The sequence below is a fragment of the Ursus maritimus genome, unplaced genomic scaffold (genome assembly GCF_017311325.1).
Source record: "Ursus maritimus isolate PB19 unplaced genomic scaffold, ASM1731132v1 scaffold_32, whole genome shotgun sequence".
Taxonomy (NCBI): domain Eukaryota; kingdom Metazoa; phylum Chordata; class Mammalia; order Carnivora; family Ursidae; genus Ursus; species Ursus maritimus.
The window spans coordinates 15,490,447-15,502,118 of NW_024425786.1; the positions used below are offsets into that span (position 1 = coordinate 15,490,447).

Sequence of the window (11,672 nt, forward strand, 5' to 3'; positions counted from 1 at the left end):
GGAAAGAGGAAGGGAAGGGAGAAGATGAGAGGAACAGAGGGCAGGAAAAAGGAGTAATAGAGGCAGCTAACACCTGAGTGCTTTCTATGTGCCTGGGGTCGTGCTAATTCCATTTTGTTGCTGGGTGCCGCTATACCATCTTCACGACGTCCCGAAGAGTAGGCACCCGTATCAGCTCCAGAAGAAACACAGGAAGTGGGGGAGGAGGGTGAACAGTGAGAAAACCCATCTCTCTCCAGAACCCTCAGCCTTAGCCCAGTGGCCAGGCTGCCCCCAAGGAGCAGAAAATCGAGCTGAGCCTCATTGTTTAGTGTCAAGCAAACAGATGGGGTTCACTGCAAAAGTGAATCAGAATTAAGTCCAAATTAAATTAGAAATTCAGTTCCAGGAAGAAATGGCAAACAGAATTGGAAAATAGGGTTTTTAACCTTCGTAATGTTCTTCGCTCAACTCGTGCTGACTGGCTGGGGGCCTGCTGCTTTCTTGACAAGCCTCCTCTTCGGAGGGCAGAAGGAATCTAGAGGCATCCCCCTGGGGCAGAAGGCCCCCAGAGGCCTCTCTGGGAGAAGGCATCCAATTCCTGGTGCAGTGGACGGGGCCAGCCTGCGAGGCCCTTCTCTCTGAGCCTGCGGTCCCTGCCCTGCCTCCATCAGAGCATCCAGCGAGATGAGGTCACAGCGAGGGGAGGACACGAGTGCTTTCTCACTTTCCTTTTGGAAACGAGAGCATGTTGCTCACCAGAGACTGGTCTGCAGTGGCTCGGAGGGTGAGAGGATTAGTGGCAGGGAGCCCACTCTTTCTCGGGAGAGGTAACCGGGAGTGGCGACAAGCCAAGGAGCAGAACTGATGCTTGGGAGATGGAGCTGAGAATTACTGTAAACGCTCAGCTCACGGGTGGGCTTAACATCCTATTTATTGTCACATGAGGCAGACAGAGAATGACACTGAAGGAAAAGGATGCCCTCAAAAGAGAGAGGTAGAGGGGGAGACAGAGGAGGAAAAACATAGACAAAGCGAAACAAGCAGAGAGAGAGAGAGAAACAGTTGAGCTGTCCAACCCAGGGGTTCCCAGAGCTTCCACAGCCAAGGGAACAAAGCCCTAATGAGGGATAAATATTCGGTTACAGAAGTGAGTGCTTGGCTCACCTAGGCTTACAGCAAGAACGAGTTCTGCAGGCAAGGACGGGACATGGGACACCGCTGCCTAGGGCCCAGGAGACAAGCCAGCAGGAGAAGGGGTGGGGAGTGGGGCAGAGCCTGCTGTCCAGAGGAAGCAGGGGGGCGGGAAGGGAGGCAGAGGTCCTTGCTTAGCCACGGCCAGGGCCCCCAGCGACCTGGGCTGCATAGAGAGGCAAACAGGAGTCAGTCTGGCCAAGGGCTTGGCAGGGAGCCCATCCCCTGCAGCCCAAGAGCCTGGCCACCCCACGAGGGCTGGCAGGGTGACCAGGCTGCCAGCTTCAAGTCAGCCTCTCAGAGCAGACAGACCATGACAGCTCAGCCTAGTGCGGCACCCGCTACCACAAAGGGGTTAGGCTGGGGGAGTTTCTTCCAGCCAAGCTTTTATACAGTGGACTTCCAGCTGAGGTCACTGGGGCCAGCCCGGAGCAGAGCTATAATGTTGTCTTGTCCTCCCTGCTTCTTCCCTGAGCCCTACCTGGCCGCCGGCCCCCCATGGCTGACTCTCTTCCAGTGACCTGTAACAGGGTACACGAGTGCCTGCTGTGGGGGAGGGGACTCCTGCCAGGACACAGGAACGAAAGTCTAGTATCTAGAAGAGGCACTTTTCAGGTCTCTTTGCTTCTCAGAAAGAACACCCAGCTGCCCATGGCATGAGAAAAGGGAGGTTAAAGGTCAGCCTTGACTTTATCAAGACCCTGTGTGTGGGGGAGGGCACCTCTGGGCCTCAACCTCCCATCTTTAAAATGTGGAAGCTAGATGAGGTCTGACCATCCCAGGTCTGACCATCTCAGATTCTAGAAGAACTCGAAAGCCAGGAGTATAAGGCTCAAACAGGTGGACTCCTGGAGAGCACAGAGGTCTTTTTAAAGTACTAAGTGGGCTTGTCCCTGAAATCACCCTCGAAGGACAGCCCTGTGTGAGGCACGGCGGGGTGGGGGGGGAGGGATGAGAAAAATCACCACTAAGAATGAAATATCTCAGCTTTCCCTCCTTTTGAAGAAACTGATTTTTACAAACAGCAGCATGAATTTCAAAGGCTTTGGTAGCAGTCATGGCCGCCCACGCCCCAGCTGAGGCTGCGGGTATCACTTACTGATCCCCTCGGAGCCACCAAAATGGTGTGTGCTGGGGTGTGGAGTAGGGGACAGGCAGTGGGTCTGAGCAGAGCAGGGGCTACCGAGAGCGTAATGGTTATATTTAGGGCATCCTGAGATCTCTGGCCTGGTGAGTCACGGTAACAATCCCAATAGCAACCAAATCCATTTTCTGTGCATTACGCACAAGGCTTCACTTCCACGGCCTCATTCAATCTTTGCAACAACTGTTGATTAATAATATTAATCCCAAGACGCCTGGGTGGCTCAGTCGGTTGAGAGTCTGCCTTTGGCTCAGGTCATGATCTCCAGGTCCTGGGATCAAGTCCCACATCGGGCTCCCTGATCAGTGAGGAGTCTGCTTCTCCCTCTGCCTGCTGCTCCCCCTGCTTGTGCTCTCGCTCTCCCTCTCTCCATCTCACAAATAAATAAAATCTTGAAAAAATATATTTAAAAAATTAAAAAATAATATTAACCCCATTTGACGAAAAAAGCTGTTTACATGAGCTGCTTTCAGGTCTCACAGCCCATCAGAGGCCAAGCTGAGGCCTTGGGGCTACCTGGCTTTAAATTCGGCCCTTGGTCTGCAGTGACTGATTTTAGTGGATCACAATTAACGTGGGCCTAAATATGAGATAAAGGAAAAGAAAAAGCTTTTTAGGTGCAGGACGCGTAGAACGTGGCTCCAGCTACATTCAGTACTGGGCCAGCATATTCAGCAACAAAGCTGTCAAGTTTGGTGGAGAGACGGACGTTTTCATTTACTGGTATTGGTATGGGTAACTTTGGAGTTCCAGAACCAAAGGGCTTCAAAATCGGAAAAAATCAAGTAGCTTATTTCTATAGTAGCCCGTCAAAGAGAGAGATTTGGGAGGGGGGGATGGGGGCCATTTTAAAGATCTTTTTTTTTTTTAAACGATTTTATTTTATTTATTTGACAGAGAGAGACAGCCAGCGAGAGAGGGAACACAAGCAGGGGGAGTGTGACAGGAAGAAGCAGGCTCCCAGCGGAGGAGCCTGATGCGGGGGCCTGATGCGGGTCTCGATCCCAGAACGCCGGGATCACGCCCTGAGCCGAAGGCAGATGCTTAACCGCTGTGCCACCCAGGCGCCCCCATTTTAAAGATCTTAATTCGAAGAAGCAGTTGTGTTTTAGCATCGGCTCATAGGAAATTACCCGAAGGGCTAAGGGATGGTCACCTACGATGTTAGTTACTGGGCCTATCGTCCAACCTTAGCAGATTGAGTACATATATTTTTATAAACTGGTACTGTAAGGCACTATATTTTTTTTTACGCCTATCTATCTATCTATCTATCTATCTATCTATCTATCTATCTATCTATCTATCTATCATCTATCTATGTAACTTCTGCGCCCAACATGGGGCTCAAACTCACGACTCCAAGATCAGGAGTCACATGCCCTACCGACTGAGCCAGCCAGGCGCCCCACGGCATTATAATTTTTAATGACAGCATGTTTGGGGAGTTTTTAAACAACAGGAAAAATGCTCATGAAGGGGCATTAAATGAAACAAGCACAGCACAACATCATGTACTTAGAGTGAGCTCAATTAGGTTTAAAAATATACGTGTGCAAATGTGGAAAACCAGAAGGGGCTATTTTCAAGTGCTGGGATTACTAGTTCTTTTTAAATCTTTTTCTGTATACTCGACTATCTTTTTTTTCACAAATAAGCACGTAAAGTCTTTATATTGGGAGGAATATAACTCCAATGATTAAAAACAAAATGGGTGGCTCAGTCGTTAAGCATCTGCCTTTGGCTCAGGGAGTGATCCCAGGGTCCTGGAATCGAGCCCCGAGTCAGGCTCCTCCGCTGGGAGCCTGCTTCTTCCTCTCCCACTCCCCCTGCTTGTGTTCCCCCTCTCGCTGGCTGTCTCTTTCTCTGTCAAATAAATAAAATCTTTTAAAAATTAAAAAAAAAATAAATGAATAGAAAACTCCGCTTCATAAATTGAGGTGACCAAGTTCTTGACTCAAGCACTGGCTAGTTCACACTTGCTTTGGGGAAGTCGTGGAAGCTCAAGGGAAGCCGGATTGGGTACCCCACAGAAAGGCCCAAAGTCCTTGGGGCAACCTTTTTGGCTTTGCCTGTATAAAAAGCAGACAATGTACCCAGTTTGGCAGATTGGTGTAGGGACAGCAACACTGCACTCCAAACACATGATAGCTCTGTGACCACAGGAATGTCCCCAACCTCTCTGAGCCTCAGCTTCATCATCTGTAACATAGCCATGGGGCCCTGACCTCATAGGTCATAAAAACAACAATAATCCTAGCAGGCCCCATAAGAGGCATTACATTTACTTTCTTTTACTCCCATGCTACAGATGAGGGAATTGTGTTTTCAGTGGTTAAACAGCTCACCCAAGACCATGAGCGGCGTCAGAATTCACACCGGGGACCCCAGCTTCGGAGACTGGGCTGTTTCCACTCTGCCAGGCAGCCCCGGAGCAGATGAACACACTTTGTGACCTGAAAAAGGCTACCCCCATGTGGGCTACTGTTATGTTATGGTGATGACAACATGGCCTATTATTTTGTTGTGAATTCTGAAGTGCTTTTGTGCTGATATATTTAGAACCTTCTGTGCAAGATAACACTGAAAAGATTGCTGATTAGATTCTGTTTTGATTTGTAAAGGGAAAAGTGCCTGCCACAGAAATCTAATTTCCTGCTGGATTTAGCCTCTCAAGAAGGGTCCCAGGGAAGAGGTCTAGACAGATTGTGTGGATCTCTCACTCCCAGACTTCTTGCTCTGTGACCTAAGGCGAGTTGTATCCCCATTCAGGCCCTTGATTTCCTCCTCTGTAAGTGGGAACAGTAATCCCTACAGCTCATAGGGGTGGTCCTGAAAGTTAAGTGGGATGATGTGGGATTATATAGGTAAGGGTGCCATATCCCAGTGTGCAGACCACTTGCAGTCATGAGTTTGGATCTCCCTGGGCCTACTTACCCAGGCTGGAGGAAGGACTCCATCAGTGCTGTTTTCCTTTATTGGCATTATTATTCCAGCTTCTAAGAGGTGTGCCTGAGTAGGGTTGGGCCTGGCAGCCTGCATTTCCACGCACCCTAAGCTTGCCCTCTGGATGAGTTGTGATTTGGTGTCAGCTCACTGGGTAGCCCCAACACATTCCCCAAAGCTCCCTTGGTCAACCTGGCAGTTCTCCTGGACTGAGATGCCCTGCTCCTCTCTCTGGGCTGCTTTCTCGGGAGCCAGATCAAGGGCCCCCTAAGTTTTCCTGCTACTTCCAACTCGCTCCCGCCCACCTGCCTGGGTCCAAACTCCACCAGGGCTGAGGTCCTGTTCAACACTGTCCCAGTTCGGCCCTGCAGGGAGAGGAGAGCAGGAAGCAGCCATGCTCACTGCTCTGCCACAAGGTAGGGAGGTGGTGGGCATGTTTGAGTCCCACAGGGACAGACCCTGGGGAGGGGGGGAATTGGGTTTCGTGAGTAGGCTGCAAAGAGGCAAGGAAAGAGGGGGCAGAAGATGCCTTCCTCCCTGTAGGAAATTCAGGTACTGGGGAAAAGGGGAAGAATTGGGCCATGCCTACCAGATAGGGTGACCAACCATCCTGGTTTGCCCAGGACTGAGAGGTTTCCAGGGACACAGAGCTTTCCATGCTAAAACTGGGACAGTTTTAAACTCTGCCATTATTAGACTGTGTGTCCCTGGGCAAGTCCCTCAGCACGCAGGGACTGCCTTTCCTGTGAAAGGTAACTGGTCCAGTTCAGTTCTATAGGGTGCTTCAACTCTGCCAAGGGGCTGTAGTCCCATTGGCAGGTGGCAGGAGGATTGGGGGACAGCCAGAGCTGGGGAGGAGACCCGGGTGGAGGGAGTCCAGTGCCTTGGAGGCACTTCTGCCCCGGAAAGGCATCCTTCCCCCCACGGAGCCCAGAGCTGCCCAGAGCTGCCCTGAGCCGCCAGGCTGGCACGGCCCCCTCTCGGGCTGGCAGGGTGGGGGGCGGGGGAGGCAGCAGCGCGCATGCCCGGCTGCCTGGGGGCTCGCAGCGGGCCAGGGCTCCTACCTGCAGGCCGTTTGGGTACACTTCACCCTCGGACAGCGAGTCCACCAGGTCCTCCTCGTCCAGCGTGGCCCGCTTGTAGGTCGACATCTGCAAAGCCAAGTGGAGCACAGACTCCCTCAGCGCCTCCATGGCTCTCGGGCGAATGGGGAGAATGGGGAAGCGGCCCCGGCGCCGCCGCGTGCCCCGCCCCGCCCGGGACACCGAGACCGGCCCACGGACCGGCCCGCGGCGGGGGAGGGGGGGTCCCGCCTCCCTCCGCTCCTCCCCGCCTCCCCTTCCCCGCCATCCCGCTTGTGCAACGCGACGCCTCACCCCCAGCGCCCACAGCGCGGCGGCCACCCGCTCCGCATGCTGCGCCCCCCGACGCCGGGTCCCCAGCGCCACCACGGCCGCCGCTGCGCGACAGGCTGGCCGGGGCGGGCCAGGCGGACAACGCGCCACCTTCGCGGGCGGGGCCTGACCGGCGCGCGGTTGCCGGTTCCCTCCATGGCCCCACGGGGAGACCCGGGGCAGGGGGAGGCCCCCCACGGCCAGCCCCTAGCCGGCGGGAAGGGGCCTCGCAGCAGCCCCTCCTCCTGGGAAGCCCCAAGTCTCCCTTTGGTAAGGGGGTTGGCACACAGCAGCAGTCGCGGGTTAGAAAGATGCCTCTAATTTGGACCACAACTGTCAGGAGAGAGGTTCTACCCCCCAGTGGCCCTTAGGTGCCTCAAGTTAAGTCTCCCCATCAGAGCTAGAAAGACTGGGGCGGAGGGAGGTGGAGTAAAAAAGGCAGGTGTCTCCCCTCTCATTTCCCTCTTCCTCTAGCTCAGGGATTTTAAGCCAGAGAATTTCAGAAAATTCCAGAGGCTTAGGGCTAGTCAAAAACCAGAAAGGTGACCCATCCCTCCACCTCAGTCTCAGGAGGCAAGAATCTCTAGCAGGTGCTCCCTCCCCAGCCGTTGTGACCTGGGCTGGAAAAGCAGGCTCTCTCAGATGTGGGGTGCTCAGATAGGGACTCTAGGTACCCAGCACTCCGCTTCCCACCTCAGAGAAGTCTAACCCAGAAGTTTCCCGAAGGACCCTCCGCTTCCAGTGTGACCTGGAATCCCCTGCATTTATACATTTTTCAGCTTCCCTCAGTACACATCTGTTCATTCCCATATATGGTTCCCAAGCCACACACGTGTGCAGGAACTGGCTCAGAGGGGTGGAGTGACTGCTCGGGGGTCACAGCGACAGCTCCCGGCGGTCTCCTGCTTCTACTTTGGCCCTCTCAGCACCCAGAGTGAACCTTTAAAAGGACATTCTAATCTTGCTATTCCCTTGCTTAAAACTCTGCAAGGACAGTCCCTTTACCAGTCTGCCCACAGCCCCTGGCCACCCCTGACCCTCATCTCGTGCTGCTCCCCAGCTCACTCACTCAGGCCCCAACTTCTTCGGCCTTCACTCAGTTCCTCAGATTCTCAAGTTTCTCCTCTCCCTCAAGATCTTTACAGCCGCTATCCCCTCTATCTGGAACATTCTTTCCTCGTCTCTACTCCTCCCATGGCCAGTTCCGGCTTCAGACCTCAGCTTAAATCACCACCTCCTCCAGTGTCCTGACCACTCTAAGCAGCCCCTCCAATACTGTTACATCCCATTTCCCCCCGTTACGGTATTTACTGTAGTCTTTTGTTATTATTTTATTTTACGTTGATCCATCCCCTCCCAACTCTGCAAGCATTATGAGCTTTATCAGGGTTGGGACCTTGTTTGGCACAGAGAATCCCCATCACCTCACATACCGTAGGTGCTCACCAGACGTTCAAATCAATGGTGGCACAAGAGGAGGGGAAGTGAAAATTACTCTGGGGCAGTGCCCTTAAGTCCTTGACAATCCAACTTTGCAATGTCCAAGGACAAAGGAAACTACTGAACAGGCATAGGCCTGGGGGAGGTGGGGTACATGGGAAGATTTTTAATTCTGGAGTCTTCTGCCCCACTCCCAGGGGGTGGGGGACTTCCCATTAGCCACTGGAGACAGAGGGAAAGGACTCCAATGCTTCTTCACCTCCTCCTGGCTTACAGCTGGACTTTTACTGAAACCAGGACACTTGCTTACACTAAGTAACAGGTGTCACCCACCCGAGGAAAAGACCCTTGAAAAAGAAGTTCAATTCACCACACAGCTTCCCAGCCTGGCACAGCAGCTACTGTTTCAGAGACACCTAGGGGCATGTGGCATTTGTCAGTTCTTTCACATCCATCTTCCCATTTAAACCTCTAGCCCTTCCCTCTGAGTATTATTGGCCCCTTTTACAGAGCCTGAAACTGAGGCCCAGGCAAGTAACTTGCCCGGGGACAGAAGCAGTGGCTCCTCCTCCTTCTATCTCATTTCAGAGACCACCCCTTCTAGGAAGCTCTCCTCACCACCCTCCAGACAAGGTGGCTTCTGGTCCCCTGCTCAGTGTCCCCCCACACCCAGGCCCCCACCTCATGCTTCCCTCTGTTGAAGCACACAGCACTCTACGTGGGGGGACCCCGAAGGCAGGGGCCAGGGCTCCTCAGGCCCTGTCTCCCCCAGGGCCAAATCTGCAGCTAGAGTCTCCACGGGAGTTCGAGGGAAGGCAGGAGGCCAGGGAGGGAGGCTGGAAGCCCATCCCGGGCGCCAAGGCCAGGCCACCGGCGCCGTCCGTCCCACTGCAGCCTGTTTGCGGATGGATGGTGAAGAAGCTCACATGCCTCCCAAGTAGAAATCCGCTCCGATGAAGAGCTGTTTATTTTTCAGGGCACAAAAGACGAGGTGCCCCTCCTACGACGCCTGCCTCGGGCTCTGCAGTGAACTGAACCCACCCAAGACGTGGATGCAGCCTGGCTGGCTCGGCGAGGAGCACGGAGGCCCAGCCTGTGAGCGACTGCCACTCCACCAACAATGGTGGCCTCTATCCACACCCCGCCAGAGCCGGAAGGGGCCTCCCATTCCCTGTCCTGTTGGGTCCCCACAGCCACCTGGGGCCTCAGCAGGGTATCACTTCCATGTTACAGGAGAAGTGGGAGGGAGGTGCTGGACAGGCAAGAAACCTGCTCTGTGCTGCCTGACAAAATGTAGCTCCTGACCCCAGAACGTTCTGCCAGGCTCCCAAAGAGAAGACCGAGGATGCGGGAGGAGGCAGGACTCAACAACCCCTCCCTCGCCGCCCAGGTCACCTGGCTGGAGAGCGAGAGGCCCAGGATGAGAATGCTTGCCTGCCTGACCTCGTGCTGCTGCCTCCAAGGACCCCAGCCACACGGCTAGGACGTGGCCGAGCTGGACCTCGAACCTGGGTCCTGCTCTCTTAGTCCTGTGCTCTTTGTGGAAGGGGGAGCTGCTTCTTCAGGGGGGACCCTCACGGAGTCCAGGCACCGAGCTGGCTAATCGCCTTGTTTGCAGTGCGGGGAGCACGCCCGACCCTGCGGCTCCAGGGAAAGGAAAACACAGCTGCTCTGTGGGGAGTCTGCCCTGATCTGCTCGTTCCTGCCCCGGCCCCCCGGAGCCTGATGCTCACGAGAAGGTGGAGACTGGGCTGGGAGGAGTGGGAACCACAGCTCGTTCCCCGGCCCCAGGCCTCCAGCCTCACAGAGAAGGTAGTGAAAGCCAGACAGGGGTGTGACGGTGCCCTGGAAACCCCACCCTGTGGCAATCAAAGGCCTGGGGTGACCAGAAATGAGAAATAGTAGAAATGCTCCCATGGTTCTGACAACAAAGTCCTCTAGCCCAGTGACACCTGGGCGTGATCCTATTTGCTGCCACGGCGTGAGTCATTCTGATGGTTCTTGCCATTGGTTTGCCCAAGGCGGGGGATCTTCAAGGAATCTTGGAGCGTGCCAGAGGCAGGAAAAGCAGTCCCCAGTGAAATTCGCAGGCCTGCGACTCCTTGGCCACACCCTCTGAGCTGTTTTCACGTCTTTCTAAGCCTCTGCTCCCGCAGTTCCTGTCTTAGGAGCTCGTGATTGGCTGGGATCCGTGAGGTCCCCATAGGTCATCTCACATGCACTCACGTTATGTGTTAGTCCAGTATTATTAGTCAAGAGGCACAACAACAGCGTGGGTAGAAGTTCTAGAGCCGAACCTCAGTTCAGTTGCCCCCGGGGCCACTTCCCAGCTGTGTGACCTTGCGCAAGTGACAGCCTCTCTGTGCCTCAGCTGTCTCATCTGGAAAATGGGGATGACAATCACTGTAGCTCTCTCGCAGGACTGTTGCCATCCTCGAGGAACTTAAAACAGACGAAGTGCTTAGAGCAGTGCTGGGCACACAGCATGTGCTCGCTGTTAGTTCTGCTTCTTCATTCCGTCATCACTTACACAACCGCAAGGCTCAAAAACCTTCCATCGATCCTCACCACCAAAAGAACTCCGAACTCCTCCCTCTCCAGGTCCATCCTCCATATGCCCCTCAGGTGTGTGGTCGCCACCCTGACCCTGACCCTGACCCAGCCCCACAGGAGTCAACCACTCAATGGGAGTCCATGGAGTTCTTGATGCATGTCAGGCCTGGGCTGCAAGCTGAGGGGCAGCTCCAAGTAGGACTTGGTCTTCACCCCCAAGGGAACAACGGCTGATACCCCCTCTCCCAGGTCTGGGCCCCCTCCCCACCACTGTTCTCCATCTCTGGCCTGTCTCCTCCTCCAGGAAGCCCTCCCCACTTCCTTCCCCATGGTGTGCCCCCCCGAGTGGCACCTGTATTATGTGCAGGCGTTGTCTGGGCACCTCCATGCCTGGGATGGAGAGGACCTGGGGGGTGGGCAACAATCCTCTTACTACTTTCCAGCCCTGGCACCCAGCACACAACCTGGTATACAGATAACTAGATAACTTGTATCTCGGGTTTTCATGAGGATATAAGCATCAGTGACTTCAACAAAGAAGAAACAGTAGAGTTTAGTTGCTTGATGACAATCACGTAAAATCAAACAGAACAATATCAGGCAAGGGACAAGACAGTAAAAATATGGCTGTCACTCCTGAAGATGATACCATGTGATGCTTATTATCACTATTATGTCACCTATTACACTGCTCAGTCTTTTAGAGGAGAAATTTCCATTTGATTAATTTCTTTTTAAATTTACCACAACATTCCTATTTTGATACTAGGAATCCTAGGAATTGGCTCAGATCCCTTTTTTTTCTTGGCTGCCAGGAAACTGGCAGCCAAATCAGAAACTCATTTATGGGCACTTTCCTGGTCTTTATGTTCAGCCTTTTCCTTGTCCACATTTTTCAGTCTGTTTTCTCTGATCCTGATTTTCCATTTTGATTGCATATTATCTTATTGAATGAGTTTTGGTCATAACCCATCATGAATCCTTCGCAGAATAAAGTAAACTATAAGCAACCTCTAGCAGGA

The 11,672-nt window shown here is 53.6% G+C and overlaps 1 protein-coding gene across 3 annotated transcripts in view; it reads right to left on the reverse strand.

Moving 5' to 3' along the window:
- Positions 1-11,672, reverse strand: part of ECE1 (endothelin converting enzyme 1) — a 113,328-nt gene that overhangs the window by 53,933 nt on the left and 47,723 nt on the right. Inside the window, exons 1-2 of one of the 3 annotated variants that reach the window (XM_040645908.1) lie at positions 6,640-6,763; positions 6,328-6,414 (exon numbers count right to left, since the gene is read on the reverse strand). In XM_040645908.1, the coding sequence (XP_040501842.1) occupies positions 6,328-6,414 (87 nt within the window). In that variant the 5' untranslated portion in view covers positions 6,640-6,763. Of the gene's footprint in view, positions 1-6,327; positions 6,549-6,639; positions 6,764-11,672 lie in introns of those variants that run through there. The other 2 variants (XM_040645907.1, XM_040645906.1) reach the window with 2 other exon arrangements.